The sequence below is a fragment of the Solea senegalensis genome, linkage group LG2 (genome assembly GCF_019176455.1).
Source record: "Solea senegalensis isolate Sse05_10M linkage group LG2, IFAPA_SoseM_1, whole genome shotgun sequence".
Taxonomy (NCBI): domain Eukaryota; kingdom Metazoa; phylum Chordata; class Actinopteri; order Pleuronectiformes; family Soleidae; genus Solea; species Solea senegalensis.
The window spans coordinates 20,496,737-20,523,756 of NC_058022.1; the positions used below are offsets into that span (position 1 = coordinate 20,496,737).

General features: G+C 40.0%; 1 protein-coding gene across 13 annotated transcripts in view; it reads right to left on the bottom strand.

Annotated features, from left to right (window-relative positions):
* The window catches only part of mcf2lb (mcf.2 cell line derived transforming sequence-like b), a 35,882-nt gene extending 10,529 nt beyond the window's left edge, over positions 1-25,353 (bottom strand). For 6 of the 13 annotated variants that reach the window (XM_044019094.1, XM_044019092.1, XM_044019093.1 and 3 more), the window contains exons 1-13: positions 20,758-21,336; positions 13,027-13,110; positions 11,029-11,143; positions 7,318-7,408; positions 4,868-4,987; positions 3,793-3,909; positions 3,029-3,178; positions 2,813-2,937; positions 1,999-2,113; positions 1,772-1,891; positions 980-1,171; positions 689-880; positions 104-263 (exon numbers count right to left, since the gene is read on the bottom strand). In XM_044019094.1, the coding sequence (XP_043875029.1) occupies positions 104-263; positions 689-880; positions 980-1,171; positions 1,772-1,891; positions 1,999-2,113; positions 2,813-2,937; positions 3,029-3,178; positions 3,793-3,909; positions 4,868-4,987; positions 7,318-7,408; positions 11,029-11,143; positions 13,027-13,110; positions 20,758-21,193 (2,017 nt within the window). In that variant the 5' untranslated portion in view covers positions 21,194-21,336. Of the gene's footprint in view, positions 1-103; positions 264-688; positions 881-979; positions 1,172-1,771; positions 1,892-1,998; positions 2,114-2,812; positions 2,938-3,028; positions 3,179-3,792; positions 3,910-4,867; positions 4,988-7,317; positions 7,409-11,028; positions 11,144-13,026; positions 13,111-15,816; positions 16,004-20,757; positions 21,338-24,876 lie in introns of those variants that run through there. The other 7 variants (XM_044019088.1, XM_044019085.1, XM_044019084.1 and 4 more) reach the window with 3 other exon arrangements.
* Positions 25,354-27,020: the final 1,667 nt, after the last annotated feature.

The following is a 27,020-nucleotide window of genomic DNA, read 5'->3' on the forward strand; positions in this document are numbered from 1 at the left end:
AAAGCTCTAATAAAAGTTTGCCCACTTTGACCAGTAAGTGCTTTGTAAGTACTAAAAAGGTTTCGTTTTAAATCAGCACATGCTCTTTGTGTCTGAGACTGACCTGGTGAGCTGTGGGGAGATTTGATGAAGGCCTCAGGTCTGGGTGCTACGGGCTGCACCGGCCTGGTTTGTTTGGCAGCTAACTTCTTCAGACTGACCCTCCTCTTGTCGTACATCTCCTGCATGGACACCTGCTTCTGGGAAACTCGCTCCACTTGGTCCTGACACACAGGAAAATGTCAATATTCCAAATTAATTTAATGCTTGTTGAAGTTGTTTTTACTCATGTATTGGCAGAGATGTAATAAATAATATTAAATACAGTATATACTGTCAATAAAACCTACATTTTACACACTGGACCTTTAAGTGGATTAATAATATAATATAAGTATTTATCTTTACCCATAAGTATTTGTGTATAATTTCTTTGTAGTATAATATTTTTGTACTTTTTAGGATTAGTCTTAAGGGCCTTGCTATATGTCGGCAGCCATCTTGTGCCAACATGTTTCTACAACAGCGCTAATGGACAAACCAGCCAGAGCATGGAGTCCTCAGTTACATACAATCTGCCGTCTCATTATTAGCCATCAGTAACTCTTACACAACAGCGACAGAGCGTGTATTTTCTTTGTGCTTCTACCTTGAATTGCTGGTTGAGCACTGCGTCATATTCTCTCCAGATGGTGCTGAGGTCTGGCAGCTGGTTGTGGCCTGAATGATCCAGATAGCGCTCCAGCTCCTGCAGAGCTAACTCAGCGCCCTCATGTGACTGACACTTGTCGACTGGCTGAGATGCCAGCAGGTATATACCATCATCAACCCATTTAGATGCCTAAAGAGGACAGAAGGGGACAGTGAATCAGAAGAAAATAATAACATACAAGACGAAAGACAGTGGGCAGAGTTTCTGTGTGTGTTGTTTATGTCTCACCCTCTCCAAACACTGGTGTAGCTCAATGACTTTGAGGAGATGTTCCTTTTTGGCATTCAGGCTGCTGCTCACATTCTCACTGATTGTTCTGAGCTCGCTGCATTTGGGCTGAATGGAATCTTCAGCGTAGTGTGACTTCTGGATGAGTTCATCACCCTCACGAGACAAGGCCAAGGCTCTGCTCAGCACCTCCTGAGGAGCAGTGTGGTGTGAAAGTTATCATCTTTTAGTGTTATCTGTCCATCCGCCTGTCTTGCCGTCAGTATCAGAAAACATTTTATATAGTATTAAATGATTTATAAAATGTTTTTCTGCTTCACAATTAACAGATTTATTCAACTTTTGAAAACAAATCTTGAATTATCGGACTTTTAACTTTTTTTCGATTATCATGATGATGTTTCTGGTCATGTTGCCCAACCCTAAATTAATAATTCTACAAGGCCATATTGTCAATTTGTATACGTATGAATGTTTTGGTAGACAAGCCAATCCAGTCCAATGTAATTTAATCTAATACATAAAGCACTTTTAAAAACAACTACACTATGATTAAAAGACATTAAACACATAAAGACGAAACAAAACAAGTAAAAAGTATACAAAACAACGAGACAACAATTAGGCAACATAAAAACAGCATCTCACTCAAAGAAAAGAAGATATTTAAGATGGTGACTGATGTGACGTATATAAGATGGTGATTTACAAACAGTATCAAAGAGAATCTAGTATCTGACCAGTCATTAATATAGACAGAGCTCTGATTGTGAGGGCCTGGGTTTCACTTACACAGACTTTCTCCTCATAGGTGGTGAGTTCACAGAGGATGTGTTCATCATGGGCTGGGCTGACGCCAACGTCAGATAAGGTTGCCAGTTTCTCAGACACCTGATCCAGCAGAGCCCTCACCTGCAGCAGAAACGCCACACTTACTTTTCAGGGTTGAGAAGAAAAATATGTTGACTGAAGTCTGGTGCAGAAGATTTTCACTACCGCCGCAACAGTCTCCCGCTCACCTCTCTGTAGTGGTGCTCAAAGTGGCGCAGTTGCAGACACTGCTCCAGTTTGGTTTTATGCCTCAGCCAGAATTCATCAAAAGCCCTCTCTGTCTCATCGAGCTGAGACAGCAGTCTGACAGAGGAGCAGAGACAGTCATGAAGATGAAAAAAAACAAACACACAGTGGAGTAAAAACTCAGTGGAGGGAGAATCAATAAAGAGAAAAAACCACAGTCTTGATGGGAAAGGAAATGTTTTGGATAGGACTACAGCCTAAATCGCAAAAGAACAGTTTGCACATGTTTGTACATTGTATATTTTTGCTGTATGTAGTATTATTCATATTATATTTTTACCATATTTATCTTATATTTTGCCTGCTACTTTTGTGCACCTGCGTCAATTTGAATTTAACCTGTCAGGGATCAATACAACTATGTCTGATTGTATCTTATCGTATCTTCATCATCAATAAAACAACAAACCAAATGTTCAAATGACATCCTGTGTTTGTTTTCTCCAATTAACTAAGTCTTACTTATCAATATCAATATTGTGCGTTACTTAAATGTCATGCTATGTCTAACTATGTCTATTATTTAGTCTCTGTTCAAGTGGAAAAAAAATCACATCAGCTATCTCTCATCAAACTGCAGTGTAGGACTTTTTTTCATTTTACCCAAATGATTAATAACATACTCAGTTGCACATTATCATAATAATAATTAATAATAAAAGCAATTAATTGCAACTTTATTTTCCATAATATTAATCCTTATTTAATTCATCCCTGGAGAATCAGCTGGATTCTATTTTTTTCTTGAAGCCTAACCTTTGTACAGTGGCCAGGTTCTCCAGTTCATCCTGGTTCATGTTGTGGTCAGGATTCCGCGTTACAGGGTCATTGATGCTCTCCAGCAGGCTGTTACCTTGATCCAGAACCACCAGCAGATCATCCTATGGCACAATGGGTTAAGTGGAAATACATGAATAATCCAAACAGACATCAAATGTACTGTATAGACAGTATAGTTATGAATGACGTTACCTTCATTTTGTCCTTCTTGTTGGTGTGTGTGCTGAGCAGGACGGTTGTGGCCTGGATCTCATTTGGGAGTTCAGTTTCAGCCAGCTCGGTTCCAAATGTCTGCAGGGTCTGTGCAGTTTTCTTCACCATCAGTGCAAAGCCTTCAATAGCCTGATTGAGTGCAAAACAGCAGCTTGTCATGATAACTGGAAAAATGCTGCATTTGTAGTGCCAGTGTAGAATAATGCTGATAATGGGAGTATTTCATATTTACTGAACAGTTTGTGAAGTATTTCATCCTAGACACACTTAAATTTAAGGGTTCTTTGTACACTCCAGAGACTGGAGATTGCCAAGTTTGATGAACCAATCCCACATGAACCGAAAGACGGATTCACAAAGCACTAAATTATACCCACATAAACTTAAAGAGAATAAGCAGGCTGCATTAATATTGTTTTTTTTATCATCTTATTGCTTCACAAACTCATGATATTCTCCACACTAATGGCACTTTTCATGATACAGTTCTAGCTCTACTCGATTTGGAATCAGGCACGTTAGTACCTCCTCAATGTGGGCAGGGTCGTCCTAGTTACTTGTTAACCACTAGATGGTGCACTAAGTTTCTGGGTTTTGTGAAGTGAGGGAGGGTTTTTACTCAGATTGTCTTGGTCTGACCTTCTTGAATCATCTGTGTCCTGTGTCTTTCATTGTTCACATTTATTTGCTGCTCACTTCACGTTTACTTTGTTTGCCAAGCTTGTGTAAGCTTATGTACATACAGTGCGATGACAGATCCACTTCTCATGGCAGTATTCCTGTGTTCCACCGAGTTCATGTGTCAGCTGAGAGCGGTCGATGTAGGAGTGCAGCTCAGTCACAGAGCTCAGCATGATCACCTGAGTCAGAAACACATTATGACCTACATGCTATTTGATCATAAACACAACATTAAAGGTCCAGTACATGGTCTTCGGTCCCCTCGTTTGGTTGGTTTTCCATTAAAATAGTACCTCCTCAACGTGGGCGGAGTCATCAATGCACAGCTGCATGAATATGTCGTGACTTCGTTTTACACGCAACACACACACAAATTAGTGACTAGTGACTTGTAAAGCAATGGTTTTCAGTGTAACTGAATTATTAGAAACAGTTAATTAAAAATATTTGTTCAGTACTTCCTCCATGACCGGAACACAGACTCCGTCTGACACAGTCACTGGACTGAAATACAGTGGCAGGGTTTGTGTTGCCGCTTTCACCAGTGCTGTCGCTAACTACACCAGACTCCTCTGTTAAATGATGGGATTTTAGACGTTTCCTTGGTAACTGTTGGAGATTAACCCACATTTCTAGGATTATTAAGTCTTTTTAACTGATCTAGAGTTCAGCAATGTTCGGCTTAATTCTTGTGTTGGACATCTTGCTCATGCCTCTTCCTGTGATGGCACTCTGACTAATCACTGCACGACAGGAAGCAGGGACAACCGTTAATGGACAGGCTGAGGCGAGGTGTACCACGCTAGCGGAAAAGGATGGACTTTGTTTGCATGTTCAAATTTTGCTTTAAAAAAGGCTGGTTTGCCTGTTTAGGCTGCTTTAGAAACACAGTGGCACAAGATCGCATAAGGTTATCCTCAAGCTATTTTTATTCAAATTCTGCCCAAAAAAACCCTCTAAATGTTACACACTGGAGCTTTAACTATAATATTATTTTTTTTTTTATTTATCAAGGCATACTTCTCTTGATATCATAGGTCTTCAAACTGTTATTTGCGTTGTGATCTTTTATAAGCTTGGACACGCATATTACATATAACATTGTGTAACATTGTGAGAGAGAGTGACTGCACGCACCGGCACCTTCATCTTGAACTCATCCTTGTTGAACTTGAAGAGGATGTCGGACAGTGTGCGCTGTAGGAGAGCGGTGGGCCTCAGAACCAGAACCAGCTGGAGGTTCCCTGGGAAGGAGCCCTAAAAGTAGAGAGCAGACAGACTGTCAGAGGATCCTCCTCCACCCAGAGTCAATTACACCGAGCACTTCCTATACATTATTCGCTCCCTCATGTATGCATGCACATGGGAGTGTGTGGACAAGTACAAGACAACGGGGATGGGGGGATGTGGGGTATACGGCACCGTCCTGTGACAGGGACATTAATCTTCATGTCCCCATGATACTTCTGTGCGAATGAGGGAAAAAAAAACAAAAAAACAACCACCACCAGAGAGACACGTGTGTGCAGACAAAGGAATTCAGGCTTTTATTCAGCCAGGTTGTATTGTCGGGTTTTAAATGGATATATTTGTATGAAGCACAAGAAAAACACTTCTCATAAAGAAATGATTTGACAAACAGTTACTGTACTCGACTATACAGGGGAAATTCATATTAGTCCTCTCAAATAGCCATAGCCTGACTGGCTGTGAGTCTACAGATACTGGTCTTTGCTTTAGCCCCTTACCCTAACCTTAACCATCACAACTAAGTGCCTAACATAAACCTAATTGTATCCCAAATCTTAACCATGACAAAGCCCTTTAAAGTTGTGGGGACAAGATAAAATGTCCCCATAGGGTGAAATTGTCCTCACAAAGACTGGCACTGCAGAGTTCATTTATAAACACACTCTGTGTCATCAGATCAAACTCAGCTCCGCACACACACACACACACACACACAGTAACAGATATTCCAAACACACTGACCCACATTCACACAAGCTCATGTACACACGTGTGCTCATATAGAGTGACGCACATGAAGACAAAAGAGAACCTTTCAACAGCAGAAATATTTATCTTCTCTGTCCACACCACAGTCCATGGTCCACACATGTGCACGCAGACTAAATAACCTCGCTGAGTAAATACGTCCCATGACAAACAGATACACAGCGGTCTGGAAATCCTTTTTTTTTTGGCATGATGTATTTAGCAGTCTGGCTGAATATCCCCAAACAGGACATTATTACAGGGCCGACTGATGCACCCCCTCCTCCCCAGCCTGTCAGCCTGTAAGAGTCCCCCATGTGGGATTAATAAAGCTTGATTTAATTTGAAATGAGTCAGTGGGTCTCCCAAGTCTCTGGAGACAATGGGTGGTGACACTCATCTCTCATTCTCTTTCTCCCTCTCAGACATCTTGTCTTTCATTGTGTCCATCAAAGGTCTGTCAAACCTAAACCATTTAGCAATTACTTTTGCATTTTGTAGAAATCTTGAAAAGAAGAAGAAGAAAACGTCTATGTTTTGGCACTACACTGGTAGGGGAGATAATATACTATTGCTTTAAAAATCAGGGGATATATTCGACTGTCTGTAGATGACTGGTTTTATTATTTGTGGGAAAAACACTCCATGTGCAGGTAGGAATAAAACACATTCACTGTGTCTTTATTTGACTGAGTATCCGTCATCCATGTTAATTAAGCTGACTCATTATTTTAACTAGATTAGTTTTGGCCTTTTGTTTAGAAAAAAGTGTTTTGTTGACGAAAATTAGATGAGTGAAATCTAAATGAAAGCACATGACTGTTTATTTTCCCAAATAGAGATAATTACACATGGCATGCAGTTATGGTGATGGGGGAGAGTTCAAGGACGGTGTTGGCCCATTTCAATGGCCCTCGGGCAGGTAGTAGAGCTGCTAAATGGAGATGGGAAAGCGCCAACATCTCTGTCTATGTGACCCAACAAATGTCCTACCCTTGTGGATGAGGGGTGCAAGGACAGAGCCTCCTGAAAACCCTGCTTCTTTCACCGTTCTTAGATTTATTGTTAATAGTATTTTTTTAGTTGATTAATATTCTAAGTATTGCGCACGATACAACAAAAGATGAAAGGAAAGAAATGATGTCAACAATAATCATCAGAGCGAAGCAAAAAAGCAAAAAACAAGCCAATAAGTGTTGTATCATGTAATATAATTGTCATCTCCATTCTCATAACTTAGTTTTTATACTACAACAGAAGATCAGGGGGCTTTCATCCAGCTGCGTTTGCAATATTATAATTTTGCATAAAGAGTGACTCGAAGAATTCAACCTACATTTAGGATATAAACTGAGAAAAATATAAAGTGGAGTTAATGGAATTTCTATGCTAAACATTTATTTAAATCACACTTTGGACTAACTGCCATAAATGTCCACATAACATGACTATACTCTGTATATGGACATATTTACATAGCTATGGTTGTTTTAACTTATTAGTTGATCAAATAACTGTTTCTCTCAGACACAAACACAGACAATGGACACACAGAGTCAGTGCATGGTCACATCAGTAGACTAACTTACTGCAATACGAAGCAGGGTCCCTTTAACAGCCGCCCATTTGTCCTGCCGGCGATCAATGACCAGGATGAATCCCACGCCTGTCGACGACAAACTGGAACACAGAGGCAGCAATTTATAATTAACACACTGGCCTGTTTCACCCACAGGGAGTTTAGAGAGCAGAGCTTGATCTTGATCAATCAAAAAAATCATACATTCACACCCAGCAGCAGAGACACAGAGAAAGTCAGATTTGACAGAAGCTGCTCCATTATTTCTTCAACAATGTAATTTCTCTTAACGCAGACTGTCATTCAACACACTCTTATCTATATACGCTATATGAAATATAGAGATATTCTCTTCTCTTTTTTTAAGCCCGCCACAGTTCACAGCTTGATGATTTTACTTTTGATCTTCAGCTCCAGGTTTCTTGGCCATCAACCTCCAGCTCCACATTCTCTCCCCGCCCCCTTCCCACCACATGTTCCTCTATTATGTGCCTACCTGAAAACATGATGCACCTTCACCACCGCAGTGTCAGTATATATTCTGCAGAGATATCCCAGTAATCAAGTAGTTGCTTTCATACCTCTCCAATAAAACCAGGAAAAAATGAAGAACACAAAAGAGATGAGTAAATCCCAATGTAGAGGGCTAAATGCCACAGACAGTCTCAGCACGCTGCCTCTGAATGTTCCTGTGCAGCATCTGTGATCTATATCCAATGAGACACAAGCATATAATGAGATGACTACTAAGCAGAGCAGCTCTTGTAGCCAATCAGTGAAGATGTAGAGTTGTGGGGCGGGGACAGGCTCAGAAAGGATGCCACTGTAAGAGAATGAGGGTTTTTTGAGGTTTTGCTAAAGTGTACAGTGTTTGTGTTCATATCTGTCTCTTTACTTCACACTCAGTCTTCTTTTCTTCCTGACAAGAGCTTATCTGCCTGGGAGACATTTCCGGCTATTGCAATGAGAGGGTGGTATATGATGAGCATACTGCTATTCAAAAACGTGATGATGCTACTAAACCACAAATGTGTGTCATATAACTGCCCCCTCTTTATTGTGTTGTATATAAAATGCTTGTGGCCTGTTACAAAGCCACATATATTTTTCATTCAAATGAGATTTTAAATGTATGAAAACCATTAAAGCATAAAAAACGTCATCATAAAAACAAATGCAGGAACTTTGCTTTAACCTGGAGCCCTTTCATAGATTTTTTTAAAAGGTTTTGCTCATCACCATCCAAACAATTACATCAAAAAGGCAACCAGGCCCCACAAGTGACACATTTTAGGGAAAAAAAGAAGATTAAATGAATTTACAAATTATTCTCCTGCCTCAAACTTCCCCCATCGAGGTGAAACCCTCCACCTCCTGTGTGTTATTAGACACATGTGTCTATCATATTGCATTAATGCATACTGATACTTCAGATTTCCAATTCCCTTATATCAAAAATGCTTGTTGTGGTTGCACATGCAAGATAAACGTTTAATTGCTCACTTTAAAGAGTGTGGAGGCAAAACGAGGTTGAGGTAACAACAGCCACACTGTCCCATCCTTTTCTTCGGAACTTTATTGAATCTATAAACCCAAAGGACGCCTGTCTTTTTGTCTGTTAACCATATTTGCATATTTTTGCTTAACAGGCTTCAGACCTGGCAGGTGACTTACTCAGGACACCAGTGTGTGCAGTGTGGACGCTGACGTTGTTTCTGGCTTCTGCTTTCAACAAGAATAAAGCATCACAAAGACTGCCAAATATCTTGGTGTAAACATTTTTAGTGAAACCAATACAACAGAGTGGATCGATGCAGACCTGAACAAAGCTTTACTATACAATATTTAGGCTCATGTGACAAGAATTGAAGTCACATCCATGCAGTTAACCTATTCTTTAATCATAGAGAAAATCTCTGCACTTAGATGCTGCAGTTTATTCATATACGATGCACCATGTCATGCCTTCAGTGCCATAGCAGAGAACAAGCCAAATGAAGCAATAGTCATCCTGTGATACTGAAACTACATTTCAATTAAAAAGGTAACGTTTAACATTAACGTTAATAGTATGGTAATAACTTTTCAATAGGGAGGTAATATTATGGTAATACTACCTTGTTTCTAGTTCAATGCCCAGGTTGGTAATGACAGTGGTAATAATGACTTAATAATAATGAAGGAGGTGATATTATAGTAATTTCATGTTGAAATATCCAGGTAACCGCTTGTTAATAAGAATTTCTATAGGCTACAGTGTAATACCATCACATGTTTGTGAAACAAAAGTAATAATTACCAAGTTGAAAATCATCCTCTCTTTTGTCCCAAACACATGTTCCATTGTTATTCACAAGCTATTACCTAGTGTTTACTACTATTGAAATAAGATGATGCTACATCTCCATTTTTATCTCCAAAATGACCAAACTATGTATGTAAAGAAAAAGAAAGATAACTGGCATGTGGGTGAAGAAATGTGCCTGCAATTAATATTGATCCAAAGATATTCATTTCAAACATGCAGCAGCTGGTCAAGGTCATAATACACAGATGTAGGACATTTGCCCCTGGTTGTGGACTGTGCCCTGTCAGGGGTGTCGGTCCCTCAGGTAACTCCAGCCATCTGTTTGTGTATTCAGTATTTGACCCTCCTTCAGACGAGTGGTAACCTCCATAGGCTGTGGAGGAGGTGAATTTAGACACTTATAAATTGTATCTGCCTGTTATCTGCAAGGATGTAGGAAAATAAAGTCCCATTGTTAAGAATAGAGCAAAAAAAAGAAAAGAAGATAAATCCTGAGTGAAATAAGAGGAAATCTAACAGAAATTTAATGGAAACACTTGCTATTCTGACAATGCAGTTTGTAATACTAAAGGCGGCAATGATGACTAAATGAACACCTAATTTGATAATTTTGATAATTAATTAATTAATTAATAGTTTTTTAATAACTTAAACAAGCTCTCAGGTTCTTTAATGTGAATATTGTCTGGTTTCTTTGCTTCATACAATAAAGACATTTTGTTTTGTGGACAAAACAAAACATGTGAGAACATCATTATTTTTAGGTTGGGGAAAGATTGGAGAAGACATTTTATGGACCAAAAAAAACGACTAGATTAATTATCTAGTCTAGATTAATTATTAATCAATTATGAAAATAATCATTTGTGGCAGCCCTATACTACACAGTACATGCTTTAAGGCCTGAGACACACATATATTACACACGCAGCTTTGCTGTCTACATGTATTATTCACACTGCACTTATTATTTTAACACACTTTGCCACTGCAGGCAAAGTGAAGGACAGACTTGTCAGACAGGAAGAGGGGCTTAAAACATTAAGGCTAAAAGAGAATGAAATAGGAAAAATAGGGGAACAGGAGATTGTTTTCTGGTGTTCAATATCTGGCAGAAAACATGGGCTTTGTCTCCCCTCCCCCAGTGTCTCATCTGGATTACCCACGTGTACACAGACAATCTGCTGAGCACTGATAAAAAACAAACAAACCTGGATTATGACTTGGCTATCTTAATAATGCGGGAATCACAACCCTCTCCTTATTTATAGACTGGCATCTGTGTTGACAATCTTGTGCACGTCTTCTGCCACCTACTGGCAGACATCAGTCACAAAGCCATCTTCACAAATAATATCTATCCTTCCTTCATCCACACATTTATTGTGATGAGCAGCCAGTGAGAGACTTTACCTGGGTACACTGGTCAAGTACGTCAGGACATTATGAAACTCTCTGTCTGTGATCTCTCCAAATGCAGGGAATTCTGGGAACACAATGACGGGGCTGCCATTATCTCCTCTACCCCCTGGGGAAGAAAAGAAAAGAGAAGGAGCTTTATTACATGAATTCACATGAGAATGTACTCATATTTATTTTCAAAACTAAAACTTTAGACATTACACTGGAAAAAGCATTCAGAGAACACAAACCGCAACCAATGTGACGGTCAGCACACTCACAACGTTAACAAATATATTGGGTTTTTTTTTAGATTTAATCCAGATGTCTTCCCAGATCATCACTATACTTTAGTATTTTCTGCCTTTGGCGATGACCTAATGTATGTCTTTTAGACATTGCTGTAGCTATAATTTCTGTTAAATAAATTGCTATCTTTTAAATTGTTATTTCATTTATGTTTTGTGTGTGTGTATATAAGTGTAAATGAGTTCAATGGGACACAAAAGCACATCATCGTGATTCACATGGGTAGTGAATGTTTTCTTTCTTTCTTTCTTTCCCTTTTCTTTGTGCCTCTCACTGTTTTTCTTACTTTAACATAAAGTGGACATTTGGGTTAGAAATATGTTTAAGATAGGTGTTTATACTTAATTTGGGTTGTACAGATGTTCTGCTTATATCAGTTGTGTAAATAGCAAGAACATGGACATACATTTTGCTTCAGTTTACTCCTTTCTGGACAGCACTCTCTTGTATGTTGTTATCTTTTTTATTAAATGTTTGAAATAAATGTGTTTGTTTCATTCATTCATTCACTACCTCCTTGGCAAAGACAATAATAGGCAATGGCCATTTTAACTGATTACAGCGTTCATGGTGACAGTAAATACTAGAGAACAGTGGGGAGTACGAAGAGATGGTGGCCACATGGGGGCGCTAATGTTAAAGTTGTGCATTGGGTGACTTGAGACTGCAGATAAAATAGACATGATCTAAGGTGACATATTACTATGTTTCATGTGTTTAAGTCTGAGAAAATAGGATTGTAATGTGATTTAAATACATTTTCTTCAACATATCCAGGTTGTTAAATATGTATGTAAAAAACATAAAAAAAATCTTTTATCTTATCAATTCTGTCTCCATTCAATGCTTATTTAGTGAAATAATAGCATAATTCTGTTATTAAAAGGGTAAGGTAAAGGAAATGTAATGGAAGGAGGCGATATTGCAACATGCCAACTACTTTAGAACACCAAAGAAGAAGAAGATATAATAAATGTCAGCTCATTCTAATTTGATTTATTTACAAATTAAGTCATCTTTTTTCTTTTATATAACACACGCGCACACACACACACACTCTGTCTCCTTGTATGGAATAGCTGCACTGTCAGAGCATGTGACTGGAATATCAATCCGTCTGCCTTTTCTCCTCTAATCGCTATAGCAACAGCAAGTGCACGGTCATGGTTTCAAGACTTGCTTTGATCTTCGTCTGCAAAATGGTTCCTGAATCTGCTGCATCCTCAAGGTCACCTCTGACACACACACACACACACGGACATGGACACACTAAGGACAAGGTGTGTATTTGAAGTACTATTGGGACAATATATGAGAAAAGTGTGGCAAATATCTTGCAATTGTGGCGAGGGAGAGTTCAAACATCGTGAAAAGCCACTTGTGGGGACAGAAACAAAACCATTAGAGGCAGTAAGACACATGTGGTTCAGCTAACAGTAGCAAAAAAGACAGTATGTAAACCTGCCAACCAGTGAAGAGGGAAAAAAGGGGAGGGGACATTTAAATGGAAAATGACAGAATATAACTGCTGAGATGAATGATATGCAAATATTCAATGGGATACAAACAATTCCTTATATGGAGGAAAGGCTTATTAAGACATGATAAGAAAAGACAGATAGCAGATACACAGTATATATATATATATATATATATATATATATATATATATATATATGTGTGTGTGTGTGTGGGTGTCACCTGTAAGGAAGGCAAACTGCTTCCTGAGGTCAGGGGTGATGTCAGCAGCGTAGAGAGGACTGCTCTCCAGCTGCATGATTTCATCTGGAAAACAGAGAGACATGAAAATGTTAGTCAAATGTCAGAAGTACAGATGTTCAGGCCATGAAGCTCCGAGTTCAGATTCCAGTGTCTAGTGAAAGGGTTTATAGGCAGAAATTGAGCATACAGTACCAGCCTGGTACTGTACGTACCATAAGTATGTTTGTATAAGTGTATAATCGCTGTAAAAAAACATTGCCGTAGAAGAAGCCCGGATGCATTTTGCATTTTGAAGCGGAAGTTTACAATGCAGACAAAGAGGTACAGCTATGTCTATAAACTCATTGTTTAAAACCAACAAGGCAGAAGAAAGAAGTGGCAGAGAGGGCGGGTGCATGGAAGGAGAAAGTTGTCAAAGATTGCTTTCATCCTTTTTGTCGTGCAAAGGCCAGCATAGGAAAGGAGGACTTTTGGAGGAATCTTTTGCACTTGTATTATTACTTCACTCCACGGAGTATTGTTTTAGTGGCTCTGTGTGTCTGTCTGTCTGTCTGTGTTTCCACACTTATCAATATGACCAACAGAGGCCAATAGAGACTTATGCGTGAAATGCTATTTCTGATTGTTTATTTTGTGTTTATTTAGTTGGAGTGAACTGCGCAGCAATTATCAGATCCAATGCACCAAGTTCTGGTTCATGCTCAACCGAGTGTGCATGCTGAGTTGTACCAGTGGACCTCCTCACATAACCTGAAACAGGGTTCTATGGTCCATCCAGCTCTTAAAAGCCCATTTGTTTCTGGTGGGTGTTGGCCTCCACCAAGGCTGTGTCTTGTCCCCAAACTGTAATATTCAGGGATTGTATTTTGAGGCGCAGCCATGGTGATGAGGGGTTGCAGTTTGGCGGGTGGCCAGAGGATGGCATTGTTGCTTTTTGCAGCTGATGAGGTCATGGTGGCATTATTGGTCTGTGATCTATATCGCTCTCTGGATCGGTTCACTCACTTGCAGTCTTATTCACAAGTGAGAGAACAATGAAACGTGAGATTGACTTGAGAACTGGAGCAGTGGGAGTGGTATGGCATCCGCTCTACTGCACCTCTGTGACTAAAAGGCGGCAGAGGCAGAGGGCAAAGCTCTTGATCTTGATCAATCTTCACTTCTACCCTCCCCTATGGTCAGGAGCGATGGGTCATGACTGAAAGAACGAGATCACGGGCAAAAGCGGCTGAAATGGGTAGAGACAGGTTGAGAATCTGGGAGGGACTCGGTGTAGAGCCACCAACACGCCAACGACAAACAACATCGAGCGCAATACAGACAATAACACAACAAACAACAATGGAGCAGCTTTTTTTCTGCTCGATTTACAGCCGTTTATCTGAACAAGACCACCAAGACCATTAGATGTCACTAATTCTTACTCAATGGCCCTTTAGTCATGTTAAATAGCAATACATATTTTTTTATTTACAATGTTCTATTCAAAGACTTTGAAATAAATAATATGGTGGCAGCATTAAGCTCAATGGTGATCACTAAAGCCCTGGAGACTATAGTTATATTCTTGTTACCCCATCCCTCCCTCTTCTTTTATCGACCCTCTACCCCCAACATGGACTCCACTCATAAGGATTAAAATAATCAGATTTAAGACTTATTTACCCTGTAGGAAAGGAAAGATCTGGTTATACCAATCAAAGAATGTAGGGAATTTTTTTCAGTAATATACACAGGTGAGCAGAGGTTTTGAAGACAAAGCACATATATATATACATACAGTATATATATGTATATGTATATGAGGGAGTACAAAGACGACCTACAGTAAGGTACATGGAAAATATGCAGTGATTATCAAAACAAACTTTGTTTTCACTAATCACTGCTGCCTTGCTTTTAGTTTTTTAAATCCAGAGAATTTGCCTTTTTTTATGTACTTCTACCACTACTGCTCACACACTGTACCTTTAAATACAAGGTCAACTCAATGTCTGTTATCAACTTAATGTCAAAGTGAGAGGCCTGAAAGAAGTCAAAATCAGTTACTGACCATATATAAACATCACAAAAGGTACAATCGTGTCTATAAAAGCCAATATACTGCGGTATGAAAGCATGTCTCGCTCTCCAGGATTCCCTCTTCTAGAGAGAGGGTTTCTATAAGCATAGAAAATGATAACCACTCCTCTACACAAACTGTTGTAGAAAAGCAGGTAAAACAGGCTGCCACTGTGAAACCATGAGGAAAATAACAAGGACATATCATATACATATCAATAATACAGAAGTTATGAGATTACAGGGAGGGGACATTTTTACAGTCACGGTCAGAATCTGTTAAATTGTCATTTACCATAACTGTTTATTTTATGACAAAACAAACAGGTTTGTTAACAATAGGAGGCTATTAACATTGAGTGCAATGTTGACTTTTCTTTCCAGTCTGACTTTGTTTGCTGTACTTGCTCACTATGCTACTGAAACACTGGGAATATTATTCCACATAGTTCATGTTTATCTGACAAATCACTTCTATAACCCTAACCCTTTATTCATAAATAATGTAGCCCCCCAAACTAAAAATCTATATATTAATGACCTCTAAAAGAGGTCATTAATGGCAAGAATATACATTTATATATCAATTAAATCCACCTTGTTCTTAATTTAAGAGATATAATCTACAAGACAAAGCATTTTTGAAAAAGAAACAAAAACAACTCAAACAACTGTGAAACAACTGTTAAAGAAAGTGGAACACTGTACCTGTGCTGTCATTCATGGCAAAGCTGTGAAACCAGGCTCGAACCCAGGCCAAGACACATCCATCTAGTCTCACTTCACTGAAGCTGTATATCACTAAATATCACATTATATACCTTGACGTTAAGTTAGATGTTTTCCTCTTTTCCTTGTATGTAAAGACGACTGCCTCTGTCTTTTAAGAAGCACTTGCCTCCTCTGAGTGCAGATTAAACAAACCAAAGGGACTTTGTTTGGCGATGAGATCAGGTGACTTAGCCTTAAGGTACGACTACACCAACAGTCATTACTTGCTGCCTCTATCTCTCTCCCACATTTCTATGAAGGATGGCTCGATTCCACTTTTTTTGTGTCCGATACAATACTGATCTCACAGCCTTGAGTATCAAATGAAGCAGATATCAGTCAGATATAGATTTACCTTTGACTTAGCGGTAAATAAAACATTTGTGCTGATGCATTTACTACCTACACTACCAGACATCTCAAGAACATACTGCGTGGTAGCTCTCACTCACTTTACACATACACTCGCATTTATGTCATATTTAGTGGATTTTCCTTTTATACGATCAGATATTTATTCCCATATCTGATCCACTTATTTTGGCCAGTATCAGACCGATACTGATACTAGGTATTGTATTATAGCTCCTCCCTAATTTCCAGCCACACAACTTTGTAGGATCCATCTTTGACATAATATATTCCCTTCACCACCTCTCTAAATTAACTGAAAGCCAAACCCTTGCTAAATCCTTATTCAGCAACCCCCATGTTTTCACCCTCAAGTCCAGCCAGTCTTGACCCCCCACACACCTTGAATGAGAGGACTAATTAGAGTGGGACTTCACCTAATCAGGGGAGGATCACACCATTGCTTTTTTTTTTGCACAGTATGTTTTTCCACCATTTATCCCATGAGCATTTCATTTTTTTAGTAGACTAATAAGTTTACATTACATTTGTACCCCTTTGGGACCAAGACGTAGAACATAAAACACTGCTGTCATGTATACGCCCTCTTGCTTTACTTAATGACGCTCTCACACCTCTAACGATCCAACTATACCCACTTACGCAATAAAGAGATTGCACAGGTTCATCTAAATCTGGTGGTTACTGGCATTAAATTGTCTATTTTGCTCAACATGTGGAACAGGATCAGTGAGATCAAAACAAGTTCAAGCTAAAACAAACAGGTGGGGATGAGTGTTATTATACCTGACAGCAATAAAAGAGACAGGAACAACATTTGCTGTCAAACTTTTACACGCTGCTTTAGGGGTTTGGAGAACTAATCTGATCCAAGCCTCCCGTTCCCAAGCTTGTCTAGGAACTACGGTGGCCTTCACATACCATAAAGGATGTGGTAACACTTCATTTGATCGTCCATTGTTACTCTTTTTTTTAGTAATCATCGGGTATCCAGTATCATGTCAACAGAATATCAGTAGACACTTGTCTACTGTGACGAACAGTTAACTAACTGCCAGGAGACTATAAGTTGTGCTTCAAGTGTTTCTAACCCTAACCCGATACCCAACTGCCCGTTTTCCACCTATGGTCCCAGCTCGCCTCGCCACAGTAAGGCGAGGTTTAGATTTGTTTTCCGTGACTTTGTTTTACATGTGACAAACACAAAGGAGTGACTTGTAAAGCAGTTGTTTTCAGTTTTCAATTGCATCATTAGAATCAGTTCATTAAAATATTCTTCAGTACTTCCTCCATGACCAGTCACTGGACTGAAATGCAGCGGCAGGGTTTGTGATGCAGCTCAACAGTCGCGATCATCAGTGCTGTAGCTAAATACACCAGACTCCTCTGTTAAATATAGAGATTTTAGACATTTCCCTGCTAATTGTTGGAGATTAACCCCATGTTTTTAGGATTGTTAAGTCTTTTTAACTGATCTACAGTTCGGCATTGTTCGGCTTGATACTTGTGTCTGACTTTTGCTCACGCCTCTTTCTGTGACGGCAGTCTGGCGACGTCACGCATAGTATCGCCTCAGCTCGCTTGGAAACTTGCCAGAGGTTTAACTTTTTCCCTTGCATCTGTAAATGTGTGTCAAGACCATCTAATTAAGTTGAAAAACAGTTGAAAATAGCGATTATCTATTGATATGATACTGAATACCTGTTGATTACTAGGAGAGAGTCAACAATGGACTATCAAAAAACCAAGGATTGCAAGACGTGGCCTCTGTAAATAAATAAATAGCTTATTCTAAGGCTATGAATAGCAAACTTTTTTATTTTAAAGATTGTAAACATCATATTTTCATACATATATACATAAATCTACACATATACATACATTAAAATAAATTGTTAGACAATGGACTTATGTTTTGAGAGAATGTGTGTTCAAAAAAGTGGTGATTTCTTTAAATATAAGAAGTACAGCTGAAACACAGTTTTGTAAATTTTACATATGATTAAGGTGTACTGAACCTAAAATGAAATTCTGAATGTGATCAATCACTCTCGGTTAGACCAATCTGCTTCCTCTCTGCAACAGCTTCTGCACTGTTGCACTCGCTCATCTATTATAAATGAAAACCTCCGTGTTGTTGGACAAACATTATCGATTGCGCTCACTCTCATGAGCTGTGCCAGTTTTGTTTGTTTCTTTCAGAAAAATGATCTGCCAAATGACTTCCGTCTCCGCCATCTTTTTTATCGACTGCCTGCCATTTCCAATGGCATCTGCAGGTTACACGTATTGATAAAGATATTGATGAGGGGCCACTGACCCTCTCATATCTACGTTTGTCACGTGAGACACTTCCTGTTATCATTTAAAATAACCTCAAGCAAGGGTGTGTGCTTCAATATGGCTCCTCGACAGAAGCCAGGCGGGTGGGAACGAGTCAAGACGAATTACCATATCTGTGATGTTTGTAACCTAGTAAAGCAGAACAGACATGTTGATAATGGCCACTCGCGGCCTGAGGTGTTTGGACACAAAAGCTGCAGCTGTTCAGTCATTTTCAGAGCGCTTGGGCGCCCCCTGTGGTGCAAGGACATGCTCCACACAGACTCAAGTTCACACAGAAAACCCCCGTCAGTTTCCACTCTCTGACCCTGCCTCACTCAGACGGCCACACCTTGCCCCACAGCGAGTCCCACATATATCAAATCAAACCCCCCAGCCCCCCCCACTCCACATCACTCCTCCCAGGTCGGCAAGATCTATACTGTTGTGTCCAAGAAATAGGCTATTCTGTTACTGAAAAATCCCCTCCTGAAAGACGGCAGCTTTGAGTTTCACTCATGGCTCATTGAGGTTATTTGTACATCACAACATACTATCAAATACGTTCTTGATTTATACATTTTTATAATGTTCCCCTTATTTACACGTCTCAATATTTTTGTACAGACTGCCTTGTATAAGTCTGTTCACAGTAAACAGTATTATATAACCCTTAAAAGACCCTTCAGACAAGTGAGAGGGTGAGCCAGTATCACATACTACTGTATTTCCAACAAAAGGACAGTGAAACCACTCAAGTGTCTTTTCCCACCCGTTTAACCTACATGTCCGCTATTCAGAGCTCATGACAGTTCAGTGAAGCACATGCGAGCAGTTTATTGTTGTCTCCATGGTTATCTAATTGAAACCCAGCCTGTGTATATTGACACACAGCGATCTCAGAGGCAAAACAGGCTCTATAGTAAATTTAATTACATTTGGTTTTCATATTGCTCACTTTTGCCTGCATTGTATTACATAAAAAATCTGAAGATACCAAGGAATGTAGTTTAAACCTTTTAATTTAAACCCTGTTGTTCACTTGGTATGTAATTAAAATAAAGATACATATACATAAATACATGGCCTGTGCATGAACCTATTCAAACACACACATAAACACATACACACCACCTGCTAGTTGACGCACTAATGTTCTTTAAATGGCTTAAAGATGGGGATTAGTGTCCACTCACGCTCACGTTTGTGGGTGACAAGTCAAACGTTAGTGGGTCACACACCTGGACCGCCTTCCACTAATGACACAGATTAAAGACTAGCAGAAGCTTGAAATCCTGGTTTTCCAGGTCAGCGAGGACAAAAACACAAATGTAAAAAAGCAGCTATGGAGCAAACTGGATATTAGAGTCTGAGCCAGAGTTGCTTGCTTGTTCCTTCCGGGCCATTCCCTTTTCTCATTGGACAAAATTATTATTCTAAAACAAACACATAATTCTCAGTGTTGCTTGGGTCATACAGTGGAAAATGACAGGGAACAGTCAGAGTCGCTCATAAAGTGGGGGAGGGCAATAAGTCATGGTCATGGCAAAGGAGAAGTGACAGCAAAGCACTGTATAGGACTGAGCAGTGCACAGCAGTGAGTCTGTATAATATCATCATCATCATCATCGTCGAGGACGATGGCTCAGAGAAGATTAGAAGCCATATGGAAATAAAAACTAGTAAACAAAATCCTTTATGAATAAACACAATAATGATATAATATAATATAATATAATAGTAATAATAACAAGATAAAACTGGAATTCACACATAACAGCCCTTAAAAAGGACATTTGAAATTGCTCTAGCTGTCTCTTTGGCCTATTATTTCATTTCATCAGACTTGATCATGAGCATTAATGTTCTAATCCTGGCTGTAAAGGAAATACAATACAGTAAGACATCACTAGTAATTATCAGTACAATGATCTCTTTATACCAGATCCCAAATGTATCCTCAAGGCAAAGCACAGAGATGGAAACAGAGCAGTTGATTCCTCTGAGGTCAGTAACAACCGTCACTACTGAAACTGCACCACCAAATGGACTTCCAACAGGGGAGTTTAACCAAACTGTGGTTATTTAAAAAAACAAAAAACAAAGCAGGATTTTCCAGCAAAAACACAGAAAGGACATATGTGACAAAAGAAAAAAAAAAAATTTTGAATATTCAACACCTACTATGCAGCCAGTGGCAGTAGCGTGAAAATCTGTAGTATGTTTCCACCTCCTCCAGAGAGATTCGTACATGAGCCCCTCTCTCTTCTGCTGGACACAAACACACATCAAACACTCTCTCAGTCTCCTCAGTCTGAGAGTCAGCCTCCGTCGCATCTTCTTCCTGAGTGTGACTCTCTCCATCTTCTTCACCGTCAGCATCTGTGTGCTCTGTATTCACAGACCGGCCCAGCTTGTTTATGTCTGGACTTTCATCACAGCCTGAGTTTACCTGCACTGCTAGACTCAGCTCTGACTCTGCTTCCAGGCAAAAACCTGAGTCTAACTCAACCTCTATATCCTCCTCCATGAAGGAGCCAGAGTCCTCTTTTTCCTCTCCTCCCATGCTGTCAGGCCAGGCTACCTTGCCCTCACTCCTCTTCTGGAACACTTGTTCCATGCAGTTTCAAAGGGAAAAGGGTATCACAAAAACGACTTCCCTCTCATTCTCACTGCACTCCGACTTTCCCACGCTGACACACACAGCCTGCCTCTCTCTGTCTGGCTGCAGGTGCCCCACAGCCTGCAGGATGTCACTCAGTAACTGTGAGCACTTCCTATTTCAACCTCAGGTTACTCTCCCTGTGGACAAAAGCCACAGTGTAGCACTCAACCCCGCCCTCCCTATGTGCCTGACTACCTTTATCCCTCCCCTAAGTGGACAATCACCTGACCCATCCTGGCTCTGCAGCAATGCCTCTGACCTGCTCATGTACGACGGACTTCACTAAAAAAAGATCCAGAAATAATATGAAATTTCAAAGTGATGTGTCTACGTGGTGTCACAGTATAGATAGGTGCTCATTTACCTATAGGTCAACAAAGCTCATGATCCTAGTCGGCCTTATCTCAGGAGCACAAAGTACAAAGCATCCATTCTGACCAAGCCATTCACACACAGCCTGCATCCCCATTTAAACCACATCTATTCAAAGCCTCCATTCTTATTTATACCACTGAAAAGACCCCATTCTTAATAACAAACTGAAAGACTTAATTCTAATGAGACCACTTAAAGACAGGCACTGTTTCTTAAGAGAATATGGCAATTTAGATTCCATTTCAGTGAGCTGTGTTAAAGATATATTTCAGTCAAAAGATGAAAAGAGACACCCAACTCACAGTCAGTAAAAAGTGGGGTGACAAAGTTTAAGCAAGATCTGCTTGTGCTGAGTGTATGTGTGTGCTTGTGTCAGTGTTTGCTCTCTCTTGAGGTTATCAGTGTCATAAACCTTGGGAGATAACAACTTAAACCATTAAGTTGGAGAAGTGCACAATTTAAAATGACCAAACAAAAGGGACAAACTGACTGATTAACTCACAGAGTCACTCTAATGTGGACATACTGATTTAGTGAGAGCACCTGAGCCAAAAGAAACTCAAACATAATGTCCATCTCGGGTAGCATAGAAAAAAAAATATGACTTACCCCAAGACCCAAGAATTACCTTTCTTATTATTATTTTGTTAATGTTAATGTACTCTTTCAACTTTGAGATGGCTATAATTCTGCCGCTAACAACAGTAACAAAAATATATTCTGGTTGAATGTGACAAGTCATCAAAGGTGTCTTCATTTGCTCACAAGCTCCTTTGTGGACTCTTCTCTGTAAATCCCTGTAGATCAGCAGTTCAGGAAATACTCAGCCCAGACCTTTTTGTTCAAAGTCACTTAAATTACCTTTCTTCCTCATTCTGATGCTCAGTTCCAACATCAAGGTGGTCTTGGCATGTCTACATGTTGACTCAATATTTCCATTAAAAGCAATTGTTCAGATGTACCTAATAAAGTGGCCAGTGAGTGTTTACGTTCCCCTGTAAGCATTGCATTCACTCTGTGGTTCTTACGACACCAGGGTCATGAATGCTTTTTCCCTGTCTGTATGTGTCTGCATGTGAGTGTGAGATGGGTTGCAGGTGTGCATGCTTGTGTGTGTGAGAGAGTCTAGGTGGATCCTGGGAGCTGATTGGTTCCAGAACAAGAGGCCTGATATCCCAGTGACAGTGGACTTCCTTGAACCACTCACAGCAGACTGTTGTGTGCTTGGTTTGTTTAGTGAGTTGCTGGTGGTTTCTTGAGAGTTAGGAAGACGGAGTCTCTACATTCATGTTGTGATCAGGTTTTCCCCGATAGGCCCGGTCATAACAGTCATTCAGTTTAGTTGATGATGCGTTACCCTTCTCCTGTCTATCACCAGTGATGGAAAGGGTGGCTCAACAGTACTTAAAAAAAACTGTAGCTCATGAGAGAAAAGGAATAGTGTTGGCTGAGAAACTAAACTGGAAGAAAGACGGTGATATTTTATATTTAAATAATTTTCTAAATAATAAGATCTACTCTGTATTTCTCAATTTTCATGACTGTATATAAAATATGATGCCAAAGCTAACTTAGCTTAGCATACAGAAGGAACTTGGCTCTGTCCAGAGGCAAGTCAGAGGAAGGAGACAGCATTCTGTTCAGTACAGAAGCAAGAAAAATAATATCACATGATAAAAAAAAAACATCTACAAATGCAAGTGAGCACATGAAACTATCCCAAAAAGACTCAACACAACAACAATATCCCTGTTATCAGATTTCATTATGGTTTCAAAATCAAACAACAATATAATGAACAACATGGTTTCTCTTCTGAATAAACTCAGTGTTTCACTAATGACCCTAACAGAGCTGAGAGAAAACACCACACAACCTGCACACACACAAGAGCAGCATTCTCACAGGTCCACATACAAACTTGCTGCATCTGTGCAGAGAGACACATACTGTACATGTGCACACCAGAGAGCCAGGCACAGAATGACCTTCAACAATACCAATGCAAACATACAGGGGCAGAAGAAACCTTCATGATTACATCTACGAGGAATAAAGCTGCATTTAATGGTGTAAAGAAATGCACATTTCATTTAATTAATTATTAATTTAATTCGATCAAACCCATCAGTTGAAAGACGACGCACTATATCACTGAACCACCACATCAACTGCCATAAAAAAACATTCCCAAGGACAAACAAACTCAGCATTCACTCATTTTCTGTCAGAAATTCACATTTTCTGATGTATGTTGTTCAACTTGAACATTCACAAAGATACAGATACAAAGAGTAGCTTATTGTCTCTCTCACACACAAATATCCATACATCTCCAGACTCACGTGACTTAAGTGGGACCATCGGCATCCCACTGTCCCACTGTGATGCACTCCTCTTGCTTTTCCTCACCATGCTCTTTTTACTGAGTGGAAGAAAGACCCCAGAGACTTTCGACGCAGTGGCAAACCCAGGGTCCCTGAGCAGCAGCAGTCTGTCTGTCTGTCTGTCTGTCTGAGTTTGTAAACTCAGCAGCTGTAATCTGCAGTTCCTTCTCCTTTGCACCAGCTCTCCTGCTGGTGAGTAGCTGTGTCCACTAATTTCTGCATTTGCTGAAGACTCTGGTTCTGCCACAGAAAAATGTTGAGGCAGCTTTGGAGATCTGTGTGACGGAGACTGATGCGGTTGTTTAAGCTGCACAGTCACGCACAGTCACGCACTCACATGGACACACAAAGTCACAAACTGTTATACGCACAAAGAAAAGACACAGAAACAGACCAATGGGGAGCCAAGGAAGCCCACAGGGTGCCCTACAGGGATGTGGACAGAGCTTCATTCAGGAATAAAACACAGGAAATGTACACACATACAGACGTTTGCTCAAGCGCACAGAATCACAGAGGCACCTTTCCAATCGTGCTGCTTTGCTGAGTATTGATTAAAAATGATAGATACATATTTAGATAAGTACTATGATTTCCATACCAATGTTTTTTCAATGTTATTGAGACTAAAAACTTTTGTTTCTCATTTAAAGTCTATGAATTCATTCATTTAACAAGCACCAGCCAGTCATCAGCCACTCAGTGTCATGGCATGATATTCTATTAAAGAAGAGTTTATTTGCAACCAGCAGAGTCGCCCCCTGATGGCTATTCAGCTTGTTCTTACTTTTCTATTGACTTCAGTCAGGAAACCTGAAGACTCATGTTTTATATACAATCACTCATACTCTGTCTCACTTCAGGAGTTTTTCTTACCGTCCCAGTGTCTCCAGGAGTTCTTCCGGCTTGAAGGACTAAAAGGGAAAGGAGTTCCCAGTCCAGAGATGTCCAAGTTCTGGATCAGGTGACTGAGCCGATTCATGAAGCGATACGAGGCCTCACTGCCCTCCCGCAGAAACTCATGCAGAGACATGAGAGCTGACTGCTGGTCTCACTCACACACAAACTATCGCTATCTTCCAGAGAGATGTCACACTGCACCTGCAACGCTCTGCAGCAAACTCCAGTGTTCAGCTTCAGGCGGGCATGGAAAGGATCACCTCTTTTTGTTGCTGTAAATGTGCCTGGTCAGTCATTGTCAAGCATACAAGCTCTCATATACATCCTGTGAGGAGTTGTCTTCACTGGTCTCACATGTGAGACAAGCTCGGGGTCCTCTGCAGAGCCACTTTGGGAACTAGAGGAAACAGCACAGTGCAAAGCCAGCAGAACTGAGAAAAAAGAGCTGAGTCACTGTGTGCATAACATCAAGAAACAAACACACTTCTTCACACTGGTGGTGAGACTTGGTGCAGCTCTGCTCTGCACAAACACACAAACCCACTCACACTCAGATGCACACGCACACCTTGTTGCCAGTGCAACTATTAGCCACTCAGAGCAAAATAGGTTACCAAGGCAGGATGAGAGGGAAGGGGGATTGTGGGGAGCAGGAGCAGTAGGCAGCCGGTGAAGCACAAATCCCCTTCTGCTGCTCAGGCTAATTATATTCCACCACTCCTGAACTAATCTGCCTTTTCTTTACCTCTTTATATCTTTAATTAATTCACTCCGGGGTATGCAAAACACATACAGAATTTAAAAAAAGTGAAACAGAAAATAACATACAAATAACATGGTGTATGTGGTTTTTTTTTTTATTTCTGCAGTGAGGGTGAGTGTTGTTTTAATGGCAGGCCTCTAAGTGAGTGTGTGTGTGTATTATTATATATTTTTATTACCTCTTTAGAACCTTAACCTTTAGAACCTTTTCTGGGATAAACCATGTTAGGTTGGATCATCGGATGGTCATGGTTAATGTTAGGGGTTAGGTTTTGGTTTGACTGTCCTAAAAAAACAGCAGTGCAAAACTGTGTGTGTTTGGTTGTGCAATGTTGTTAAAGCTGGCAGGCAAAAGACAGCTTGCAGTTGGTTTGGCTTAGCATAGAGATGAGAGAAGAGCTTCTCCTCACACATACTGATGAAACAAAAATATCTGCCTCTTATTGAGTGAAAGTCACCCTTTACTCCACATATTTTTCCCAGTTCCTTTGTTAATAAAGGTTAGAAGATCCTTCCTTTACTACACCCTCGGTGTTTGATTGACATAGGGCAAAAGACAGGACAGGTCACCAGTCCAACACAGGGTAAACATGTAGAGATGAACAACCATTCATTCAATTTAGAGTGTCCTTGTGCTTTCTGACCATAGCTGCATGGTTGGAGACTATTAGTGACCTTCTGGATCCATCTGGCCATGCACCTGTTCTGCCTTAAAGTCCCTGTAAAGTGATAAAAAAAAACCATCATCTCTGACTTTGTCACCACACAGGAAAACATGTTAGTAACCACCTTACCAAATTTAAATTAAAAAAGTGTTAAAAAATGATGTTTTAAATCATCAAATCCAGTTTTACTGGATGGTGGGGGCGTGGCCATTGCAGCCTTGCAAACACACACACAAACTACGTTTGGTTTACCCACTCAAGTAGGGACGCTATTTTCACTAGTTTTAGCTCCATAATTCTTTAACCTACTTTTTTCCACATGTTTTCGGTCACCACTAACATATAGCATGTGTGTCTTTAAGGGTTACACAGCAAAGCTCACCTAAAGTGTAGCTGAGTGAACCTTTGACCTCAAGCTAATAAGGAACCAGACTGTCACATTATGTTGAAAATAAACAGGCCCATATGATTCATAACAAAGCTTCTTGTCTGTGCTCCATCCAACAGAAGAGAGCTCATTGACAATCACATTAGAGTACCATAACGTGGCTGTCTGAACAGCTATAGGGCCCACAATTTAAATAACACCTTGACCAAACAAATGGTGTGAAACGTATGAGTAACAGCAGCTCAAAAATCCCCAATCACAACTAAGACTCACTAACCACTTTATTAGGTACATAAAACCCCTAA